Source organism: Tasmannia lanceolata, unplaced genomic scaffold (genome assembly GCF_043159265.1).
Source record: "Tasmannia lanceolata isolate RefF3 unplaced genomic scaffold, GAP_Taslan_0.1 ptg000012l, whole genome shotgun sequence".
Lineage (NCBI taxonomy): Eukaryota > Viridiplantae > Streptophyta > Magnoliopsida > Canellales > Winteraceae > Tasmannia > Tasmannia lanceolata.
In genome coordinates this window covers 37,536,044-37,560,670 of record NW_027518689.1, presented here as the reverse complement: position 1 = coordinate 37,560,670, position 24,627 = coordinate 37,536,044, and the positions used below count along the sequence as shown (strand labels likewise).

The 24,627-nt window shown below is 39.3% G+C and overlaps 2 protein-coding genes across 3 annotated transcripts; both read left to right on the top strand.

Annotated features, from left to right (window-relative positions):
- The first annotated feature begins 167 nt into the window (after positions 1–167).
- Positions 168–14,486, top strand: LOC143888091 (RNA-binding protein 2-like). Of its 2 annotated transcripts, none has more exons than XM_077392386.1 (7): positions 168–351; positions 3,715–3,836; positions 3,932–4,172; positions 4,581–4,642; positions 4,743–4,824; positions 6,624–6,751; positions 14,462–14,486. In XM_077392386.1, exons 1-6 carry the CDS (start codon positions 267–269, stop codon positions 6,725–6,727), a joined length of 696 nt encoding a protein of 231 aa, XP_077248501.1. In that variant the 5' UTR covers positions 168–266; the 3' UTR covers positions 6,728–6,751; positions 14,462–14,486. The 2 variants fall into 2 exon arrangements, with proteins under 2 accessions (XP_077248501.1, XP_077248500.1); XM_077392385.1 differs by lacking the exon at positions 14,462–14,486 and adding an exon at positions 6,869–7,192.
- On the top strand, positions 14,186–23,201 carry LOC143888090 (oligopeptide transporter 7-like). Its single transcript, XM_077392384.1, has 8 exons — positions 14,186–14,242; positions 14,462–14,543; positions 15,147–15,637; positions 17,195–17,292; positions 18,471–19,040; positions 19,559–19,814; positions 21,027–21,209; positions 22,275–23,201. Exons 3-8 carry the CDS (start codon positions 15,170–15,172, stop codon positions 22,890–22,892), a joined length of 2,193 nt encoding a protein of 730 aa, XP_077248499.1. The 5' UTR covers positions 14,186–14,242; positions 14,462–14,543; positions 15,147–15,169; the 3' UTR covers positions 22,893–23,201.
- The last annotated feature ends 1,426 nt before the right edge of the window (positions 23,202–24,627 follow it).

The following is a 24,627-nucleotide window of genomic DNA, read 5'->3' as shown; positions in this document are numbered from 1 at the left end:
AAACGGCCTATTTCTTTTGGACTTTGAGAACTGATTCTTAGAATCATAATCAGTCTTAGACTCTCATAATCGGTACTCAAAAGCCAATTATAACTTTATATTCGCCAAACAAACAGGGCCTACATAAAAAGAAGGGAAAGCTTTCTGAGAGAGAGCCTATATTAGGGTTTATAAGTTATAACTTTATATTCGCCAAACAAGAGCAAAGCGAGGTGAGAAAAGAAAGGGTTTCGATATCTCTCTTGCTCCTTCAACTACTCTCGACCATGGCCGACGGTTACTGGCGATACAGCGACGCGCGACAGCCACTGATGCCTCCTCCAGCGGGAAAGCGTCCCCGCTCTGACTACGGTACGCACCCTTGGCGCACGTTATTATCCTTCACACCCTACCTTTTTTTTTTTCTTTTCTTCATTAATTTGTATGCGTTTCATTCCCGATCAAATTAGGGTTTACAGTTCAAAATGTTGAGAAGATAAACTATGAGATCTGATACTTCTTCTTCTTCTTCATCGAGATTGTATTGCTATGATTCGATTGTAGGTTTCTAGGGTTTGTAAATAATTCGATTTGTTTATTATTTCCAGTTTTTTTGTTCGTCATTTCCAGCTTTTTAACTATTTTTTTTACTGCCTGGAAGTATACGTGGATGCATTTCCGTGTTTTTATATCTCACTCACACGTTCTTGAAAAATGGAGTTTTTTACGGTGAAACATGAAGGGATTTTTTTCCTGGTGGTTTTAGTTGGGTGGGATTTTTTTTGCTGCCGAAACATGTAATCATAGAAATCTGCTGTGTAGATTAAAACAATACTATTGTTAAATGCAAAGTGATGAAGTTGGAGACTGCCAAGAACATGCGGCGTGGAAGAAGTTCTATTTTTAATTATTATTTTCGTCTTTTTATTTGTAGCCTCCGTTTTAGGCATCAAATCGCATTCATCTGGCATGATTTTGGTATCTTTAGAAAGGTTTCTCAATTACTTATCTAACGAGCCCAAGATCACACGATTTAAGCTAGTTATGGGCATTTTACGGATATGGTATATGCTTATTACGGGATTACTATTTTAGGTGAGTATTAGTCAAGATTTTAGGATTTTAGGTTCTATTTATGTTATTTTAGACTGACGGCTATGATTAGTTGCTTGAGTATTAAGTTAGCTTTAGGGTTTTCTTTTCTTATAAATAGATGTTGTTGAAGCATTGTAAGAACATAATTTCTTTGATTATTGAATATCAATACGTGCTTTTGGGTTCTTTGAGAACTTTATATCTGAATTTTATTTGGCTCGATCTCTTAATGTTCTACTAAGGATCTAAGCACGTATTGATCGTGGTTTGCTTATTTGTCTAATTGTTTGTTTGAATTTTAGAATATATTTGGGGAAATCTAACGTTTTACTAGATTTGCCGAAGTATTTCCAACCTCATTTGAGTTTGATTCGCTTCTCATCCTGCGGTTTTGTTGCAATCTCTTCCGGGATTACATCACATAGTTACCATTAAAAATGTATTGTTTCAGTATTAGTTTCACCTCCACCGCGACTTTGTGGGTCTCCCAAAAATCAGCCATTCATTACTTTGTGAAGGGCTAAGATTAAAAAACATGCTTTTTTGTGAGATTAATATCATCCCTTCACAAAATAGTGAAATGCTATTTTTTCCGGGCGACACACTTTGCTGGGACGGAGGTGAAACAACCTCATTGCCTCAAGCTATCTAGATGTTGTATGAGATTATACGGATTTAATAGAATAATATCTTTTTGGTAGATTATGAACTTGAAAACATCTTTTTGCTTGATCTTAAAATGGTTGCTATAGCTGTACGGAATCCATTCATGCAGCTAACTGGATTAAGAGGATCTGACTTTGCTTTTCAATCAGAGATAGAAGTGAGGCAAGGAAAGATGCAAAGCTCCAGTATCCTTCAAAGTACCACTATGCATTAGCTCCTCTGCCTCCTCACATAGTACATAGTCGTATGACTTAAAAAACCCTACAACATTGTTGGGTTGAATTAGGCATCTTCTACTGAGCTTTTCTTATTAAAGCCTTGTGTGGCATGCATGCCACTCCCATAGATGGTTTACTAGTGGTTTATGACTTGGCATACGACTTTGAAAAACCATATCACGTAGTGTGATAACCATAGTTACCGTAAACTTCATAACAAGGTCAGAAGCGCACTTTGGAAGTAAATCCTTCCTGTTGGGAAAGTTGCTTTGTTTCCCACACAGTTTCGTTGTGGCCATAAACTAAAAGTAGAAGTTGGTGTGTTTAGGTTTTGGGAAAACCCTTAGAAGCAGGAATCTTCCCTCGGGGTGCTGCTCCCGACTCGAAACTGCGATTCGGTGCTCCTTAGGAAGGAGCTTCTAGGAAGCGTGATCCCGAAGAGATGGAAACCGCTCCCATGGCGCTCCCAAGCTGCTCCTTTTACTCCATTAGTACTACTATCACCAACTTACTTGCATTAAACTCCGCCAACTGTTCAAAGTACTTCATTGGAGCAACATGGAGGCATCTTCAAAAGGCATGAGAAAAGAGGGCATGAAAATGAAGACGATTAGAAATTACTACTTCTAATGTGCCTGAATTTTGAAAAACATGATGATTTGTATGAAGATAGGTAGCATTTACTATTTTTTGATGTACTAGAATTTTGAAAAACATGATGATGAAAATATTGCATTAACGCTCCCACGACGCTCCCTACCTCTTCTAGCCCCCGCCCCCGCCCCCGCCCCCGCCCCCGCTCCGTGCTTCTATGAGAAAACCTAAAGATATAACAATGCAAACCCTAGGCTTTGGTACCAAATTGGTGCAACCTTAGGGTTCACAGGGTGACTTCCGGGAATTTACTATGCATGAACTTAAACTATTTCATACCTAAAGTTGTTGCAAACATAGTGAAGTGATATGCACTCTTAATAATGACACTCGTCTTTGTTCTACTCTTTCTTTTGTAGCTGCCAAAGACTTATAATTCTAGAAAGGTTATCAACTGCTTATCAAAAAAGTGTTTAGTTAAGTGAGGAGTGCCATTATACATCATTTCCCTTTATATTGCACATACATAGAGCATTAGTACAATAGTACTGATGCCTCGCATCATGTCCTTTTTGTTTTATTAGTTTTGATATACTTTTTTACTGAGAGGACAAACAGACATGGTTGTTATTCCTAATATTACGGCTGCCTGGATCTACCCCTATTCACGTATTTTTAATTATTTATATATAATGGCAGGATACAATTTATCTCTTTTGGTGTGATGGTACATGATTTCCGTGGTGTGATGCTACCATACTTAAGATTTTTTTAACCTTGGTGCAATTTTCAGATTACTGAATGATATGGTTAAAATTAGAGCAGTTGCTAATTGATTGGAAAATATAGTCGTTTTTTCTTTGATTTTTGCTTCTAGTTTGGGTTTTTCTTATGGTTCTGATTTCCTCATTCAGTAAACTTGTAGTTCATTCCCTTCGCTTTATAATACCTTGCTACCTTTTTTTCTGCTTATATTTTTTTACCCTAACTGTGGAGCAACAGAAGACGTTTTTTGTCTTTTAAACAGATTTTTGATACATGGAATATCTTGAAATCTTCCTATTTTCTTGTCTTTAACATGGAAATGCTTTGGTGTATGTTTACTTGTTTGTTTTATTGGTTTCTACTTATGTTGCTGAAGGCTATTTGCTAAACCTTTTAGATATCCCTGGTGGTCATGAGTTGGCCGGTTATTTCCCTCGCGACGATGAAAGGGGTGGGCATCGTGTAGCTAGAGATACTGATTCCATTGGAGCATCCTATGATAGTTACCTTCGCAATGGGGTATTGCTCACGCGTATTGGTCTTTTCTTCCCATTTCTTGTGATCTTTACATCTTGTTTCGAGAGCTAACATGTTTGCCCTAATTCATCCTGCAGATTTCTTCTTATGTTGCTGGAGATTCTGGTAGGCCCCCTCTGAGTGGAGTAATGACTGGTCATCCTGCCGACGATCCACGTATGATGGGTGTTGTGGGCATGGATCCAGGCTTTGCCGGAAAAGGCCGAAACATGGGGTTTGGAGGTGGAAGACCTGAGCCACCCCCTCTTCCTCCCGATGCATCAAACACGCTATTCGTGGAGGGTCTTCCTGCAAACTGTACACGGAGGGAAGTATCTCGTATCCTTGTGCCAATGCTCTAGACCTCTAATGCTACTTGCTTAATTCTCCAAGCTATGGTAAGAAGAGTCACCTGGTTGACTCAGAATTTGGGATTGATGAGATTCCTTTCTGGTTAAAATGACATTAAAGCTTCCTAGAGTTCTGAATTTTGATAACTTTAACGAGTTCTTTTTTAACTTCTCCATAATGCTTAATTATTTTTTTTGACATCAAATCCTATGAAAATGTTGGCCAATGAGCAAGCCAACAAGCTTGCGAAAGAAGGGGCTGACATGGAGGCGGAAGTACTATTCATCTGTAGCTAAATCCTTCCCTTTTATCATTAACAAAAAAACTGATTCGGAGTCGTGATTTTTCAAATGTATTTACGATTTTCTACTAGTGTTCCTTCACTGGACTTTGCAGATATCTTTCGTCCATTTGTGGGTTTTAAAGAAGTGAGACTTGTAAACAAGGAATCTAGAAATGTAAGCTTATTCATATGCTCTGAAAAGATTATTATTATTTAGTGATCTGATCAAATGTTTACCTCTCATTTATGAATTCATCCTTTCTGAATTCTTGCAGCCCGGTGGAGAGCCATTCGTCCTGTGTTTTGCTGATTTCTCGACTCCTAACCATGCCACTATTGCACTAGATGCATTACAAGGTGAATACAATATACTCATTTGTCTCTGTTCTGTTTTTGTAAATTATAGCTCCATATGTTTTTGTATATCTTATTTGTTGCTAGTCCCACTTCTTTCCTTTTATGCCACAGGCTGCCTTAGTTGTAACTTTATGTTCTTTCTATCTTGTAAACTAGTCGCCTTGACTAGATTATTTCTTTCGAAGCAACACAATAGCCTCATCCCATTATTATTATTTAATTGCATCTTTGGTGAGGTTGCTGCCTCAACTACGGTATGCCAATGGCCAAGTGAATTGCCGGTAATTTAAGATGGTAATTTCCTGGTTTGATACAATTAAGTGATGGTAAAGATGGTTTAAATATTTAGGACCATCTTATACTGTGAATCATGTTGTAAGTGGATCTGTGACGTGGCATTTGTTATGAGCATGATCGTAGTGTTGACAACACTGAAACTTCTTCCAAATAATAAACCAATTGGTTCGGGTTTATTTAGTTAAGACGTTCTAGGATATGGCACGTGCTATACACAGCTATGGCCTGAGTAATTAATTGATTAAATTTGAAATAAATTGAGCTATGCTTAATCTGCAAACATTCTTCTTCCCAAGAGTTTGAATTTGATTAGAATTGGGCATAGGTTTGTATAGTGATTAGTAAAACCGTAGTTTTAAAACTCCCCTGCCCCGTCTACTACCCCCTAGTCGACTCCCTTTTACCTTGGCTGTGTTCCTTGCGCTGCATCCGTGTTCCACGTTTTGCCCTAAGTCAATAAAAACTCCTTCGACTCTCCCGAATTTTGATAGCGTCAACTGAGTACTCAGCCGCATCAACCGAGTACTCGACTGCGTCTTGCCCAGTCGACTAGGATTTTTGTCGGCCGCGTTCCACGCCGCATCCGCATTTTTAAACACTATATAAAACTAATTCCTGGCTGCATTGATATGGCTCGGTGCAGTTCCTTGAAAGGGAAGTTTGCCCTTGTTTTCCTTATTCTCTTCCCTTCTATGACTTCAAAAAAACCGGCCACCCTTTTCAGGCACGGCGTCTGTTCTCCTATTTATAGCCATGTCCTTTTTGGCACTGAATACTGACTTTGCCCCCCATTTCCTGAAATCTTATCGCTGCACACGTTCTACAAACTGATCCAAGAGGACCAACTAACAGCTCTAGTCCACCCCTTCCAGTTCATTGTAAGCATAGTGGAGTGCAAAACCATGCGGAGGAAACATACGCTTGAAATGGGTGAATGTGTTTTCGATCTAAAGGATGCATGGCAGGTCATCAAAGACCATTCTTTGGGCTCTGGTTAGAGGTAGGTTATGGGTGAATGACTGAAAGTTAAGAGGGAACAGGTTGGCAGAATTTATCGGATCCACCTTTAAGCAATGGCGATATTTTAGACGCATAGTTTTAAAATGCGTCCGCGTCAACTGCCTTGAGTCGACTCCCTTTTACCTTGGCCGCGTTCCGCATTGCATCGGATCCGCGTTGCATCGCATTCGTGTTTTGCCCTATGGAGTAACAAAAAAAACTCCTCTGATGCTCCAGAATTATGACCGCGTCAACCGAGTACTCAGCCGCATCAACCGAGTACTCGACCGCGTCGTGCCGAGTTGACTAGGATTTTCTTCGGCCGCTTTCCGTGTCGCATCCACATTTTTAAACACTAGAAGCTTAGAGCAAGTGGCTTTGAATGCTTTATGCAAGTTTGGTGTGGACTTCCATTCGTTATATGATAATTACACGTTTCATCTTTACATACGTTCGATCGTGGTCACTTGCGCAGTGTAAAACCGTCCGATTCGATTTTGCAGGTTATAAATTTGATGAGCACGACCGAGACTCAGCCATTTTAAGGCTGCAATTTGCTCGCCATCCTGGCCCTAGGTCAGGTGGGGGGCCTCGTGGCAGGCGTTGAATCCCTTCCCCTTTTTTGAACCAGGTGAGGAACGTGACCCCATTCAATCTATGCATTTTTCCTGGCATAAAATCTACTGCGGATCAGCGCTACCAATAATGGTTATGCTGATATTGTTCTCGTACGGCAATGGTTTTGTAGGCTCGGTCAAATCCTCGTTTCAGATAGTGAGGGGCGATCTATAGAATTTTCGTGCTCTGGTTTATCTTTCGCTAAAACGCTATGCTCTCTGGTTTATCTTCCGCTAAGACACTACAAACTTAGTAGTAGTGGCACATCTAGCGTTACATTTCTTCAGCCTGCTGTATCTGTTATGCATTTTGTTAGATTGCTACTATGTCTAATTGTGTTTCTAGAACGACAAAGTGAAGTATGGGAGGTCTCTGTTTATGTTCTGACTTCTGAGGACCAGGATAAGTATTTAGACGCTTTAGTTATAAAGACGATAAATGATTTGACGTTTAAGCTTTGCTTTTATCTGCCATTTCTTTAGACGATGACTTTATATTTTATTTTACTTTCGAGGCTGAATTTAGTCCCAGGATCATTATTGGCCTGTTGCGGATAGCCGTTGTCCAAATGTCTCTCTGATGAATGATTCTAGCCTCTAGTTATTGTCCTGTAAATGGATGTTTGAAACAGAAATACTGTGGAGACATGCGAAAGTCTGTGGATTGGATGGTTAGTATTGCTTTATCAGTGATACGTTTGGGCAAGTGGACTGGGTGACTAGTTCCAGTTTCTCAGGTTGAGATTGGGATGGTATACCCACTTACCATCCTGACCGCTTGTGTTTTTTTCCTGAAAAATGTTATAGGAAAACCGTGATATGTTTGTCAATTAGTTAATATTTTCATGGTACCAGGAAAAAAACGTGCGGTCAGGAGACCTCTAAACTGGGGTTGAATTTATTTCACCATGGAGTTGTCTAATGGAGAAACCATGGAAAACTGTTATATTTTTTTTCACCCCAATATCGAATGTTATAATAAAACGGAATGGAATCAATACAGATGTAAAATCATATGCTGCTTTATGTGGGTTCTTCATCCAATTTTGTTTGCTTTGTAATTCGGCTTTGAAGTTTCTAAAGTGTGCAATTATGCATGTAGTTGGGTAATACCCATTTTAGTAGTGCCGTGGTGAATTTATGTGCCTTTGTTTTTCTTCTAGTTTGTTCTGATCATAAAAACTCAAACAAAATGGCCTTGTAATATGATGCCCTATTTGCAGAGCCTAATTTTAATCCCTTGAATAGAGTGTTAGTTTAACAGGGAGACAATTTATTTATTTATATTTATATCAAGGCTATTATTCATAGCATATTTCTATCCAATGGTGAGGGTCATGATAAGAAAACTTGTATTGGGTTTAAATTAGCTGTGTTTCAAATCTTATATTTGGCTGAGAACTCAATCAAGGTAATAATGAGTCAACTTGTGCAAGTTCTAGATTTTGAGTTACTTGGTACGGCAAAACATGGGACTTATACAAAACCTGGGCTTGGGTGAGTCGATGATTGACACTGGAGTTTTAAAAGAGTGACTAACAACTCATTTCCTACATTATTGTGTTAATAACTTAATATGATTTTGATTGATATCAATTAGAAACATGTAAAGTATTAAGTGAAAAGAAGAGGCAACATCATTTGCATGTTTGGTTGCACAGAAGCCGGGATGGCTTAGGGTTTTGCTTAGCTTTTTGGTGCCACGCTAGCAAAACTCTTGTTTCGTTGCCAACACACTGAACACAGTATTGAGACACATAACTTAGTATTGAAATATAAAGAGACTACTAGGGCTGTGACTGTCTCCTATTTGTGTGCCGATGTGCCACGCTTGTCTTTTCCCAACAAAATCCAAGCCAAAATCTACAAAAGATGTGTTTTTGCTTAGGTTGGAAGCGGGACTTCAAAAGGCTTTCTTCTCTTTCAATTTCGGGGCAGTGTTTCTTTTGTTTTGTTCTAATAAATTTTTAGCTAGTTTTCATTAATGAAATAAAAATTCCGTTATTATGTGGGATTTGCTAGGGGCCATCGCACGAGGCATTTTGCAGAATGCGGCTGTTGCATGAGAGTACAGCCGCATCAGATGAATTGAATGAAGACGACAAAATCTGTAGAAAAGTGAGTCTATGTGGCTGCACTCATCCTACAGTCGTTCTGTGAAATGCCCATGGTCCCTAGCAAACCCCTTGTTATGTATATTAAAATCTCTGATTTTAAATTTGTGGTGCTCAAATCCAGTCTCGCGTTGATCTAATAAGAGAATACTAGAGATCGGAATGAAAGACAAATTTCTCACTTCATTTCTCAGCAATTCAACCCCTTATAAATTTATTTAGATACATGGGGCCTTTTGGGTGCCACCAAAGTAAATCCTTACTTTTGAATAAAATTATTTAAGTCTCATTTGCAAATTAGACATCAAAGGCTTCTTTGAATACCACCAAAATTAGTTGTTATTTGCAAATAAGGTTCTTTTAATTTAATCTTATTTGCTAATGAGGCATGAAGGCCTCTTTTGAAGCAGCCACTATTTCTAGATCATTTATAAGAGTACAGTATCAGAGAGGGGGTGCAACTATAGAAACAAGTAGTAGAAAACACCTCTAGACGCTCCCATCTCTTAGAGCTCTGCTATTTTGGCAAAGCCTGACACCAGGAAAAAAAAGAAGAGGGAAAATGACACTAATCAGTATCCTTGGACTATTAGGGTCATGAGATCCCCCAGTTTTTGACATATTATAACTGATCTTGTTAAATGTTAAAAGAAAGGAACTGATATGTTGTAACTTATAAGGAGTATGCAGAAAACAATTTTCAGAAGTAGTAATTTTCATCGGAATTTTTTTTTCTTTCCATGATTTAGATTTAAATGATATTAATATGGTTAACTTTGTATTATCATAATTTGAAGGTCCCTCCAAGTAAAAATTGAATAGGGTTGGTTCAACTAATCTTTTCTTGGTGAAAAAAAGTAGGAAATTTTATAGAGTAAAACTAGGAAACCGAGAGTCAGACCGGGAACTGATCTAATGGGTTTCTAAAAAGTTGATTTTTTTGCACACGTCACCAGGGACGGAGCCGGAGGGGCGTGGCGGGGGCAATTGCGCCCCCCCCCCCCCCCCCCCCCCCCCCTAAAAATTGAAAAATTCTCGAATCTATATACGTATGGACAAAGTGAGGGGATGAGAACGTAGCGTTTTTTTCAACTTCCAATAATCTGTGTACAGAATTGTCCAAATTTGTAATTGTCAGAAATTCTCTCTCTCTCTCTCTCTCTCTCTCTCTCTCTCTCTCGGATGAGAACATAGCCTTTTTTTCAACTTCTAATAATCTGTGTACAAAATTGTCCAAATTTGTAATTGTCAGAATTTCTCTCTCTCTCTCTCTCTCTCTCTCTCCAGCGAACTAAAAATCTCCTATGACATTCTAGATTTGTGGCCCCCAAATGAATGGTTTGATCATCCTCTGAATTGGGACCCAGAAGAAAACCGGAATTCACGCATACACACACCATATAAAATCTCCACTGATACGCTCAAAATATATCAGTTATAATATGGTGTCAGCTCGTATAGTTCAAATTATTTAAAAAAAAATATTGTATAACTTACCATAGGATGATCCAAGTTGTTCATTTGATGGGCCACATCGTAAATACATTATACCCCAATGAAAATGGTTTTTGGGCTGCAATGTATTTACGATGTTAGGGTCGTAGCCCAAAAACTCATTTCAATAGGATGATCCTAGGCCACAACGTAAATACATTGCACCCCAATGAAAATGGTTTTTGGGGTGCAATGTATTTCCGATGTTAGGGTCATAGCCCAAAAACACATTTCAATAGGATGATCCCCGATGTTAGGGTCATTAGCCCAAAAACACATTTCAATAGGATGATCCTAGCTCTACTAGCTGTAGTGGAATTGCATATTATGGAGACCTTTCATAGAGCTAGGATCATTCTATTGAAATGAGTTTTCTGGCATAGCCTTACATTGTGGCCTATCAAATGAACGGTTTGGATCATCATATGGTAAGCTGTACAATACTTTTTGAATGATACCAGACTACACGAACTTTCACCATCCCAAAACAAATTACCCATGCCATGCTAGGAGTGTTTGTCGACAGCAAATTTCGCGTAATTCATTAACACAAAATTTGGGGACAAATTACAAAGAAATTGTAATAAAAATGAAAATGGTACAACTTTCTACAATCCTCTGATTAACGATCAAAGTGTTGAATACAAAGTTGAGTTTGGTGAAGACGAGGGCCTTTGTGGCGTGATTCTCGCTTTCGTCGGTGTTTGAAGATATTTGGGCTGGACTTCACTCCGGGCTTCGCGCTTTATCGGTTGTGAAGATGTTTTGATTTACTTCAATGAAGGGCCTTTGTTTGGTGGCTTGATCTTCGTGGAGAGTTTCTTCAAGTACTTGATTGCCCTTTTGTTTTGGATGGAGATTTTCTCTTCACTTGGGAGCTTTCTTTAGATCCTTCTTCTTTTTGTCCGTGCTTTGGTTTTGTTCTCCTTTTGCTTTCTCTCCTTGGTTGCCTTTTTTGATATGCCTTGAAAGAGAGAGGAAAGATCCATTATATACTACTCCCACATGCAATAACTACCCATACAACCACTTGCATAGTGGTGTAAGTGGTTGTGGGACCCACTACCTCCTTGTTTTGGTTTTGGTGGTGGTGAGTTGTACTCGAAATGGTGGCCCTTGGGATTGCCACTTAGTGGGCCTCCCATTTGGGCTCAAGTGGGTCCATTTACATTTAGATACCTTGTTTTAGGGATGTATGGCCCACTTAGGGATTTGAAGGGCCATTTTGTAATTTAATATGGACACTAATTTTTTAATGCCCACAGTGTTAAATAGTGGGCCCAACCCATCAAAACATGTGTAATGTAATTTGGCCCCACCACATGAAATGTAAGGGAAAAGTTATACTAGCCCCCTTTTTTCCCTTGGAAGAAACCCTCTAGTGTAAAAGAGTAATGGGCCTCACCCATGTTCTGCCCCTCAAGCAAATTCCTGGCTCCGCCCCTGCATGTCACAATCTCATTGCTGGTCTCTCCCACCTAGGGGTGTCAACGAATCCACTTCGGATCGGATCCACCTATGTCACGGTCACGATCCATTCAAATTCCTTATCGTTCGGATCAGATTCGGATTGTTCTTCGGATCCTACTTTCTACGTCACGATCACGATCCATTTTAAATCGGACCATCCGTCGGAGTGTCATGTTATGTCCTACTAAGCTTAGTACACAATTAATTTTTTTAAAAAAGAATTAGAATGTCAGTCCACCATAATGAAAAGTAGTGATCGACTTCAAAGAAGTGACTAAAACCAGGGAAAAATATGTATCCACTATCCAGTATTCTAAGAAGATAATAGAAACCAAAAACTTAGCAGGAGTTTTCCGTGCATACTGCTTGGATGCTGGGAAGGCAAGGGTGCTACGATGGCGAGGGTGAGAGCAATGACTAGCGATAGCGAGGGTGAGAGCAATGACTAGGGACAGAACATTAATTAATGTCAATGGAGTAGATGGGTTATGGTTACTGATAGGTAGATGAGATGTTCGTTCCAACTAGCGATAGCGAGGGTGAGAGCAATGACTAGCGATAGCGAGGGTGAGAGCAATGACTAGCGATATCGAGGGTGAGAGCAATGACTAGGGACAGAACATTAATTAATGTCAATGGAGTAGATGGGTTATGGTTACCGATAGGAAGATGAGATGTTCGTTCCACAAATGGGGAAGGGATACTTACACGGGAAGGAAGAGGAGATTTCATTCAAAAAAGATGGAAACCGGTAACTACTAAAAGAATATGACTATTTTGATGAGAATACCCCCACTTAACATTGATGTTGTAACGATTTTGAGGGTATTTCTGTAAGATGATTTCGGATTGTGACTGTCCCTAAGGACTTTCGCAGCATGCCTGGATCCAATCCAAAAATTCTCGGATCATATGATTGGGAATCCGAAATATGCCCATGGACCCTCTTGGTATGCTTATATCCCGTTCATTAATGTTCGGATTCGGATAGTCCATCGGACCGTTTGGATCCATTGACACCCCAACCACGAGTCTTCTTACTCACCATATCATTTTCCTTCTATAAATATTTTAGCTTTCCAAATTTTTTCATAAAATTCATGCAATCCAAGCAGGGTTGTAGGGAGTTTCTTTTTTTTCTTAGAAATTTTCCATGAAAAATGAATTTTTAGTGTTTAGTAAGCTCATTTTTCATTGAATTTTTGTTTCCGAAATAAAAACTTTCCATGTTTTCAAAGAAAACTGCAAACCTACTTGACCTTTTAAGTCATGGGTCCTAACTCTGGTTTGGTAATTTGCTCCGATACTAATGGGTTTACCGGTGGACAGGAAATCATTCTAAAGGAAAAGATGGTGATGGCCTGCATTTGACAGTCGTTGGCACATGGGGTTGGCTGATAATTTTGGGGGGCTACCAAATTTAACAATCTATGGTTTAGAAGGCATGAGGAGGGTTCAACCCAAATAATCAAATTTTGATTGGGCAGGAGATGTGAGCATAGGTGAGAAAAAATAAAAATAAAAATTCCCCGATGATTTATCAACATGTTGGCAATTTGCTAGGCAATTTCGCGGATGTCCTAAGAAGCCATTTTTGTGTTACGGTCCTGAGTGGGGCCTTGCCTAACACGTTCCATCAGCTCTGGAGCTTTTGGCGTATTGGTAAGGTATCTAACATTTGGTATCATAGCAGCTGTCATGTCCCGTGCTCGAGTCAGAAGGGGCGACCTGCGGAAAGGGCGACTCGGAAAAAAGGCCAGAGTGAAAGCCGTCGCAGAGTGAGCCTCCGATGATGGTAGATGCGGATGCGTGGCGGTATCTTGCGGTCCCGAGTGGGGTCCTGCTTAGGTTTGGTACTGGGTGGGACCTAGCCTGGTATGGGACAGGTTTAATGCTCTCGAGCTTTTGGGGTATTGGTAAGGTACCTAAGATTGTGACTATGTTTAAAAAAAGTAAGAGAAAAAATAGTGTGGGCTTTTGATAGCTTTTCTATAAGCAGACATGGAAAGGAACAGAGGAAGGAGAAAGTAGGGAAGAGAAGGATTACCAAAGCTCCTAACTTTTCAATGCTAAGTTTGCGGTGACTAGCTGGCAGAGATTCAAACTTGTGGAAATTTGAGGTGTCATTTACTAAAAATAAATGCAGTTGAGCAAAAATCTGGTTTGATATTTTCCACCCTTTCTTTTGTTTAGAAAGTATGAAGAAGAAGAACCACAGAAATGGCGTGAACGTGGGATGCTTAGCTGGAATATACTGAACAACTTGACTTTCTAATTCTATTTATAGTAAAATGTCTAGCTATGTTAAATGTGTAGCTGTAATTAATTACCATAGAAAAGGAAACGCCTCCATCTCTACACCCCCTTTAAGAACATTCCTCCATTTTACTTCTTCCATGTGTTCATCACCCTCTCCTGGTGCTCAAGGTCAGTTTTTTTTTTCTTTGTTTTTGGATGTCTAAAAGGGAGATTGAATGAGTTTTTTCTCTCTCTGTGTTTTCATGGTTATACTTATGGGGGTGTTTTTTTTTTCTTTCTGTTTTGTTTATGCTTTATTAGAGGTAGAATGCTTTCATCTGTGTTACCACAATGAGGGATATTAAACACAGTTTGCAATCTTTCTTAAACACTGTAATTTTTTTGCAGGGTTGATGATGTCTTAAAGAGAAGGAAGATAGAATAAAAGGGCTTGGTTAATCTAACAAACTACACTTTGCATTGCACCCAGGTTTGACAAGTTTATTATCTATTTTTTATCTTCTCAACAGTTGTAAATCTTTCTCTAAAACTGAGAGAGAGAGAGAGAGAGAGAGAGAGAGAGAGAGAGGCTTGATGGATCAATGGCCTAGCGTTGTCCGATCAAGATGTTCTTTCTGCAGGAGAAAAGTAGTCCTCCGTTTAGTATTTTCCAAATATCTTTCTGGTTTCTTTAATATTTTTCCCATCCTATTTTTCACCAATGAAATATAGTGATTAACAATAATTTACGATGATTTTAGTTGAAAAACTTGAATGACGGGTTTCTATTCATTTTTTAGCGAAATGATATATTCACCCTTGGGGTTTTTTTTTTTTCTTTATAACTTTGGATAGCTCCCTCTAGTGTAAAAGATTGGTCGTAAATGTGGGAAAAAAGGGTTATTATTGTGGAATTACAAGCCTTGATAATATTTTTCATGTGAAAATTAAATGAGATAAAATAAATATGTAAGCCAAAAATAAATGACAAATAACACCAAAGATTAGCCAACATCCACGTAAATCTTCACCTCTTTTTTTAATTGGTTCTTCTTTGCACCAGGCTTTTCCCTAACAGTTTTCATCTATGCAGCTCAAAACAACAAACCATCATTAATGGCTGAGAACGGGTTAAATCATAAAAATTCAGAGAATGAGAACTCACCGATCGAGCAGGTGGCATTGACAGTGCCCATCACTGATGACCCAACTCTCCCAGTTTTAACGTTTAGGATGTGGGTTTTGGGAACAATCTCATGTGTTCTTCTCTCATTCGTCAACCAGTTTTTCTGGTATCGAGCAGAGCCTCTCTCGATCAGTTCCATCTCTGCTCAGATTGCAGTTGTTCCTCTAGGACGCCTTATGGCCTCAACTATCACTAAAAGGGTCTTCTTCAAAGGGAAGCGATCGGAATTCACTCTCAATCCAGGGCCATTCAATATAAAAGAACATGTTTTGATCACCATATTTGCCAATTCTGGTGCAGGGAGTGTTTATGCCATCCACATCGTCTCTGCTGTTAGGCTCTTTTACAAGAGGGAGATGACCTTTTTAGTCTCTCTGTTTGTGGTGTTAACAACCCAGGTGAGATTTCTACATAGTTTTTTCCATGGAATATTAGTTTATCTAAGTTTTGGGAGAGGAGAGACAAGGAGGGTGGGAGAGAGTGAGAAGTAGCTGAAAAACAGGGATAAGAAAAACCCCTCTCCATTCTCTCCCTCTCCCGTTCTCTTTGACCCTTTCTAAACACATGGTTAGACCCGGCAAAAGCGACCCGTGCCCGCGGGTCGACCCGACCCACCCGCAAATTTGCGGGCATGGGTCTAAGTTTTAGTGACCCGTCAAAATCTAACCCGCGGGTGACCCAACCTGCAAAAACACGGGTCGGGTCAGGTCAACCCGCGGGCACCCGCATTTTTACCGTATTTTTTAATTTTTTTTTAGAATGTTATCAGCACTACTGTTTTTTATGAGGGAACTCCTCACTTTATAAAAAGTACGGTATGGCCCGCACCATAGGATTATCCAAACCGTCCATTACATGGGCCATAGCCTAAGTAAGTTATGCCCCAAAATTATTTACATTGGTTGATTCTAACCCTCCGATCTATAGAGGGTTAGGATCATCCTATGGAAATGATTTTTTGAGCATAACCTATTTAGGCTATGGCCCATCTAATGGACGGTTTGGATCATCCTATGGTGTGGGCCATACCATACTTTTAATAAAGTGAGAGTGCGCTCGTAAGAAAACAATAGTGTTGATAACATTTCCTTCTGTTTTTTATTTTATAACAATTTGCTACCAAACTTCTCCTATGGCAACTTCTCGGCATGTGGCCATCGGGGTGCAAAGATGCGCACATGGCAAATGTTGCTAGCAAACAAAAAAAAGTAATCATTAAAATAGCTAAAGTTTATAAAGTTTTAAATAAAAAATTACCTAGAAATGGTTATAAAGTTGTAAAATTACAAAAAAATACCAATAAAATATAGAAAGTTATGACAATTACCGGAAAACAGATACGGTCAAATCAGGAGAATTATTACAATCCCCATATTTGCGGGTGACCCGTGGGGTCACCTAAATTCTGACCTGCAAAAATGCGGGTCATTTCCTCACCCGACCCGTGGACCCGCACCCGCATCACTCGCGGGTTGACCCGGCCTGACCCACCCGTTTGCCAGGTCTACACATGGTAGACTAATATTTCATGAGAAAAAAAAATCGTAGTGCCCAAACAATAAGGGGTGCAACTCGACCCCAAAAAGGGTTTGGTCGGGTCGGATTGAGTTCGGGTAAGGTTCGGATTCGGGTTGAGGGTTGGCAACCCGACCCGAGTGAAACCCGACATTTTTTATGAAATTTTCTTTTGTAAGCTTGAAAACTCAGGCTGGGTCATGTTTGGGTTGGAAAAAAAGGGTTCCTTGGGTCGGGTAAGTTGAACCTTGTCGGGATGGAAATGAGGTCGGGTCGGGTTCTGGTTGGAAAAAAAGGTTCCTTGGATCAGGTTGGGTCGGTAGGGTTGGCCTCGACCTGACCCAACCCGACACGAGTTGCACGCCTACCAAACACGGCCTTATGAGAAAAATATTTCTACTTCAACTCTTCTTATTTGTAATATTTTTGGGGAAGTATAGGTGTTGGGGTTCGGATGGGCTGGAATATTCAGGCGGTATCTGGTGGAGCCCGCATCTATGTGGTGGCCAGGAAATCTCGTTCAGGTGGCGCTGTTCAGGTATATTTGTATCTCCAACATTTATCTCGTGGGCCCTTTGTGGCCTTACGGCTTAAAATCCAAATGATCCCTGCCGTTTGATTGACAAACTTTTGGAGAAGAAGCAGGGAAGCTACCAAAACTGCTCTCTTTGAAAGCTTATGGCTTCTTACATACAGGAGTCTTACACGTTTGATTTTGGTGGGCCTTTCATTGGCTTACATGAATGAGTCGTTTTAGGTTTGGTTTTGTTGGGCCTTTCGTGGTCCTGACCTTAGTGATCTGGGCTGGGCCTTTTCTGTTGCCCGCCCCATGCATTGAGATATGGAATGATGTCAGCTTAATCCAAAAGCTGAATGATTGCCAATGATGAACTACTTTGATCAATTTTAGCACGATTGGGTACTCTGAATTTTTTCCCGTGAAATTCATATTTTCCAACGTTTGATAGCTCATATTCTTTTTTTCATCTTAGGTAGCTCATATGTATGACATTACTGCAAAGATTTTCCTTGGAAAACAAATTTTCCAAGGTTTGGTAACCCATTTGTTTTTCTTAAGTTTTCACTGAAAATCTTTGAAAGCAAAACTTGGTTTTCATGTCCTTTTTTGCTTCTTTCAAATGACACTTCACACTTTCTATGTTATGTTCAATTCACGGACATTGAATGTGCTTATATTAAGGCCCTGTTCTTTTGACATTATCACAACTGATTGTGAGCCTCCAAACCGATTATACACTCCAATTACATTAATTTTAGGTCCAATAATCGATTTGGGGGTCACCATTGGTTAGCATAATCTCAAACGAACAGGGCCTTAGGTGGCTCAGTTGGCAGCCCTCTATTCTAACTTCTTTTATTGGCTGTTTATAGCTTGTTTGGGTCAGTGAATAAAAAGTAATTTCGGTGGAGACCCTTTTTGGATTGCAACAAAATATCTTTCTTGCAATATTTTTTTTTTCCCTAGGATAATTTATTTCATTTCCCGAATTTAGACCCTTATGATATTGTTATGGCTTATTTAGAGGGTTGCCATTATAAATTGAAGGCCTCTGCAAATAAAACTTGCACGGGGGTGGTTCATGTTACATTTTTTATGTGTAGTTTCCCAACTTTTCACAAAATTCCAGTAATCTAAACAGGGAGAGTAAAATTGCTTTTTTGTTTTTGTTCTGATCACTAATACAAGAATTGCAGGGCACTGCACGAGAAGGAAGAAAGGCCGAAAGGCGGAGTAACACGTAACCAGTTCTTCCTTATCGCCATTATATCCAGCTTCGCCTACTACGTATTCCCTGGCTACCTCTTCCAGATGCTAACCTCACTTTCATGGATATGTTGGATCTTCCCCCACTCTATCCTAGCCCAACAACTTGGGTCCGGAATGAGTGGGCTCGGAATCGGGGCTGTTGGCGTTGACTGGTCCACCATCTCGGCCTACCTTGGAAGCCCACTCGCGAGCCCATGGTTCGCCACCGCTAATGTTGCCGTCGGGTTTTTCTTGATTATGTATGTTTTGGCACCAATTGGGTATTGGTTCAACATCTACAAGGCCAAGACCTTTCCTATATTCTCAGGTGGCCTCTTCAATTCTTCTGGTCAGGATTACAACATTTCTAGTATTATCAACTCCAATTTCAACCTCGACGTCAAGGCCTACGATAGGAATGGCCCTCTTTATCTTAGCACTTTCTTTGCAATGACTTATGGTGTTGGTTTCGCCTCTCTCACCGCCACAGTGGTTCATGTCCTCCTCTTCCATGGAAGGTATTCTTCAAAATGCCATCTATACGTACACAATTCTTCTTGGCTACCGATATTTGCACTCCATGTTTTAATAATTTCACAACAAACACAACACTACCATGTTTTAATAATGCCATCTGTACTCAATTCTTCTTGGGTTCCAATTGGGTCCTACTTCCTACCACACAGTTAGCAAAACGTGATTCAGCAAAAATACTGGGTAGGAAAATTCGAGTTTAGTAGTCATTTACAAACTATAGCGGACGTAAATTTGGAAAGTTAGTAAACGAAAAATGAGTTTAAACATTTTTAAAATGCATTTTATATGTTTTCCTAAACAAAGTTGAGTTCTTTTGCTGTGAAAATTTTAATAGAAGTATTAAAGGGCGAACCTAGAAAAGGTGTTTTAAAACGCAGTTTTGTTGACTGTGGCTCACCTTCCATAGTTTATGATCAAAATTGCTGGAAGATTTTATTCCTTGATTACTCTCGAGGTTTCAGATGGTTAAATCACATGAAATCCACTTGAATATTCACAGTGATATATGGAAGTTGAGCAAATCAGCCTTCAAAGAGAGGAAAATGGATGTGCATACGAGACTTATGAGCAAGTACAAGCAAGTGCCCGAGTGGTGGTTCATCTGCATCCTTATTGTCAACATTGCCGCCACGGTATTCATTTGCGAGTACTTCAATGACCAACTTCAGTTAAAATGGTGGGGCGTTATGCTTGCATGTGCGATCTCCATTTTCTTCACTCTCCCTATCGGAATCATTAGCGCTACAACAAACCAGGTATCCTCTTCGTATATTCTCTCTCATTATTGTCTTCTCTTAATTTTTCTTACTCATAGTTGAAGCCGTATAGGCAAATGATACAGGTACAACCGTGTTTTAATAATAGGCCCGAACTCACCTCATAGTATATGCTTTATCGATCTGTCAGACTCTGCTAACAGCTTTTTGGGAATTGTAACAGCTAGCTAATGCCCTGTTCGTTTCTAACTGTGACAACCATGGTTTTAAATTTCGGAATTTTGGCAAAAATTTAGCTATTTTGTCGGCCGAAATTGAAAAACAAATTTGGTTTCAATAAGAAGCGAAACCGAAACTGAAATTTAAATCCATGGTGCCAACCGATGGCTAGGACCCAACCGATTTTTGGCCAAAATTAAACATAATTTTGGGCCAATAATCAGTTGGGGCCCTCACTATCGTTTGTCACAACGAACATGGCCTAAGCATATAGGTCTAAGGTTGGTTCATTCCTATTATCAACTCATTTCCCAAAATTTATAATTGTAATTTTTGGAGTTTTGATAAGGCCGTCCCCATGAAGTTTCTATATTGTAACATCTTTTTAACCTATAATAATAATTAGTTCTTTGATCCTACATGATTTCAAAAATGTTTAAATTCAAAAAGTACTGTATAGGGCATCATATATAGACATTTTAAAAATGATTGGCACCATATTCTTGACGTTGGAACCATTTTTTTTTTTTTTAATAAAAAATGCTGGCTAGGTCATTTTGCATGTGCGAAAAATGAGGGACCTTACTAAAGGCTATGATCCTTTTGGATTTTGAGAATTGATTTTGAGTCTAAATGTGATTATTGGACTCAAAATTAAACATAATTTTGAGTAATAATCAGTTTTGGACTCGTCATTAGCTGTCATAATATTAAACGAACAACTAAGTGTGGTGTTTCCGGTGGTTCTATTATGTGGTTCGACTACCTTCCGCCTTGAGAAGGGGTTTTTTCTATATTTTGTTTTTTCTTCTTTCCTGTTTCTTTCTTGCTTCCTTTTGTAGATATGGGTGGTCTATCTCAGCCTCCTTAATTTGCTATGATATATAATTATTACCATTTCAAAAAAAATATTTAACGAACAAAAGTGGATGAAAATGCTGGAGAAGGGGTGGAAATATAATTTCATTTTTTACATGTTCTATATGATAAGACCATAGATGACCAACGAAAACCAATTTCATCGATGTACAGCAACCGGGGTTGAATATAATTACAGAGTATATAATTGGGTATTTATACCCAGGGCGCCCTGTCGCGAACATATGCTTCAAGACCTATGGATATATTAGCATGACACAGGCCATCACATTCGTGGCAGACTTCAAGCTTGGTCATTACATGAAGATTCCTCCCAGATCAATGTTCATGGCGCAGGTTTGCTCATTTTGTCTTCTTCTCTTTCTTTTCCTACCTTCTGTTGTGCTAAATTAACTAGGAGTCTGTTAAAATCTACAAAAAAATTCAAGGTGTAGTTCGGTTAAATATTTATTATAGCCAAATGGTCTCTAATCTATAAAATTACCAAATACCTTCATCCCAAAACTAATTTCCCAGGAATATGTTTATGCAAGGAAAGCTGAGGAAGAGATTATCTACGGTATTCATCGAGAGTCTCTTATTTGACTTGGATTTTTTTATTACGAAAATCTAACATATGCATTCACCCAAACATGAACGGGCCTCCATTATATGAATCCCAGCTATGGAAATAAGCTTCCGTGGAGCGCGAGCTCACCTATGATGATCTGAACTGTCCATTTGATTGGCTCTGCTTTGGATCTCCAATGGCTCAAATATCATGTGGCCCATTATCCAATTCAAACATCCAATGATGTGCCTTTTTGGGCTGTCCATGCTCAAAGATGAACAGACGACCGTTATTGGATGTGTTCATTTTTTATGATTTGCTTAATCTTTGGACCATAGGAGATCCAAAAAGGTGTCTGCTTAGTGAACAGTTGCAATCGATCAATATGGGTCTTTTTTTAGATAGAAAAATGGAACAGAGAGGAGGACTAGCTGCCTTGCCTCGAGAATTAGTTGTTACTTGCCTAATTGGCCATAACACAGATAAACAAAGAGAAAATAGAAAGGAGGAGGAGGCAACTGGACCTCCTCAATATTTAATTTGACGTAATTATGACTTCTGAAACAAAGTTTCCTTTGTTGCTGTAAAATTCTCTACATTTTCCTTATATCCAAACAGAAAGGATTGTTACATGACTACCCTATTAACCCCCTTACATGACACAATAACCAACATCGACAACCCAACAACACATTCCCACAACTATATAATAACTACATTGCAACTATCCCACAAACACCATAATTATATGCACATATCAATAAAGGAAAGGAAAATACAAATCCCTCACTATTGGGTCTTTAATGATGATGATGATGATGATGAATGCGGATGAAATGAAACTGAATCAGGTGGTGGGGACCTTGATATCGGCAATTGTGTACTTGGGAACAGCATGGTGGCTCATGGAGAGTGTTCCCAACATCTGTAACAAAGCTCTACTTCCCCCAGACAGCCCATGGACTTGCCCCATGGACCGTGTCTTCTTCAGCGCCTCAGTCATCTGGGGATTGATAGGCCCACGACGAATCTTCGGTAATCTTGGCTTCTACAACAATGTCAATTGGTTCTTCCTAGCTGGAGCAATCGCTCCTCTCCTCGTATGGTTAGCTCACAAGGCCTTCCCCAGCAAAAAATGGATTCCTCTCATCAACATGCCTATCCTAATAGGTGCAACAGGAATGATGCCCCCTGCCACCGCCGTTAATTTCACAAGTTGGATCATTGTTGGATTCCTTTCGGGGTTCGTCGTCTACAGGTATCGGCGTGACATGTGGCAGCGTCACAACTACGTGCTCTCGGGTGCTCTTGACGCCGGTTCGGCCTTCATCGCAGTGCTCTTGTATCTCTGCTTGCAGTTTCAGGGTAAGAGCCTCGCTTGGTGGGGAAATAACTATGATGGCTGCCCCTTGGCTTCTTGTCCTACTGAGAAAGGGATCATCATCGATGGGTGCCCCGCCTTTTCCTAAGCCCTGTTTAGCTGGCAGATCACTCAATTCCATGATTGTAGAAAAATAAAATTTCGATAGGCTAAAGACAGTTGTATTTAAACTCTATTTCAATCTATAGATGTATTGCTCTTTTTTAAAAAAAAAAAGTGTAAATCACTGAAAGATTACTGTAAGGGTTTGGCAGGAATGGTGAGAACCCTTTACGGATCTGATCGAGGGAAAGAAGCAATGCAGGCAAAACGCAGGCAAAATGCATCTTTGGATATAACTAAAATTTATTTGCAAATGTGAATATTTGCAAATAATAACAGTAACAGTTTTCCAGCTCATTCAGATGTGCAATCTAATTGGGTTTTTGGGTTACAACCTGTGTATCGACTTCTAATCTCAATTAGGCCTACAAAAGCAGGGCATCTCCACTCAAGTTTGGCTACCTTAAAACATAATCCATGGAATATTTTTGTGGCCATTTGTGAGAGAATGAAGTGGGAGAAACTAAAGAGGGTCGGCAAAACAAAAAACCAATTAGTAATTTTCAGGGATTATTGATGCTCTATCGCACTCACACTGACTCAAGTCTTTCCCCCTTCCTTCTCCACCATCCACCCTTTGGGCTCTAACATTCTATAGCATATTTTTTCATAGTTACCAAACATGTCCTACATGTTCCCTGGTAATTGTGCCATCAAAACTTTATACTTCTGCTTGTATCCTACGACACTTCTGTAACTTAATTGGATTAAAGTCTTAAAAGAAAAAGACAAGCTATGGAGGAAATTTACATTAATAAGGTATTTAATAATGGGAAATGATAATTTCGCCCCTTTTCTTTACATGGGTCAGCCCTCATTCATTAGATGACCCAACCCTTTGTTAAGGTGTGATGAAAGATTGAAGGAAAGAATGGGCAATTGGACTCAGTCATAGATCTAGCCAGAAGGTGAATTGCTTGGATACTGTTGCACCAAAATAGATTCACATTTTTTGTTGTTGTTGGGGTTCAAGTTCAATACATTACCCAACTATATGCATCTTATTATTTTGTAATTGAGATTTAGTCTCATCATACCTTTTTAATAAGGGAAATGATAGTTGCACTCCCTTCTGATGGCACAACTCGTTGTATTAAATATTTCTTGGGAAGGATCATATGTGAAACATCTCTATTTTTCTCCCTGTCAACCTTAGCATGCAAACTAAACTTTGGACTGTTCATCTTCATTCACCAAGATTGATGAAAATCAATTGTGACTTAATCAGTTCCGGACTAAAAATTATGTTCTCAAAATCTAAAAGCCATGTTTGTTTTGGATTTTGAGAACATAATTTTTAGTCCGGAACTGATTAATTCAAAATTGATTCTCAATATCCAAAACAAACAGTGCCTAAAAATAATCTATTAATATTATATTTATGTAAAACAGAATCCTGGATGACGTGAGTGCACGTGGCACCCCTTCTATTCACGTTTCCTTTCCTCATAGGATTCTCGAATAGAAATCTTCTATTTAAACTCTAATATCTGAAAGACACAATATTAGAATTGCGGCCCCTTTGGTTTGTAGGAAAGGTCTTTCCATCTTTTTCTTCTTTTTCATAGTTTGGTACAACAAATTGAAATAGAATGCTTTTTCCTAGAAAGGCATAGAATGGTTCTTATAGCATGTTGGACCCACCATTTTACATTTCATGTTTTAATAGGTGGGGCCGACTATCTCCCGCTGACCCATGCATAAGGAGTCCACAATTTACA

Excerpts from the sequence above, each read along its gene's own strand:
- LOC143888091 (XM_077392386.1), top strand. The coding sequence starts at position 267 with ATGGCCGACGGTTACTGGCGATACAGCGACGCGCGACAGCCACTGATG. Across the intron at positions 352-3,714 it reads GCGTCCCCGCTCTGACTACG|ATATCCCTGGTGGTCATGAG; the intron begins GTACGCACCCTT and ends TAAACCTTTTAG. Across the intron at positions 3,837-3,931 it reads ATAGTTACCTTCGCAATGGG|ATTTCTTCTTATGTTGCTGG; the intron begins GTATTGCTCACG and ends TTCATCCTGCAG.
- LOC143888090 (XM_077392384.1), top strand. The coding sequence starts at position 15,170 with ATGGCTGAGAACGGGTTAAATCATAAAAATTCAGAGAATGAGAACTCA. Across the intron at positions 17,293-18,470 it reads GTTCAGGTGGCGCTGTTCAG|GGCACTGCACGAGAAGGAAG; the intron begins GTATATTTGTAT and ends CAAGAATTGCAG. Across the intron at positions 21,210-22,274 it reads GATCAATGTTCATGGCGCAG|GTGGTGGGGACCTTGATATC; the intron begins GTTTGCTCATTT and ends AAACTGAATCAG.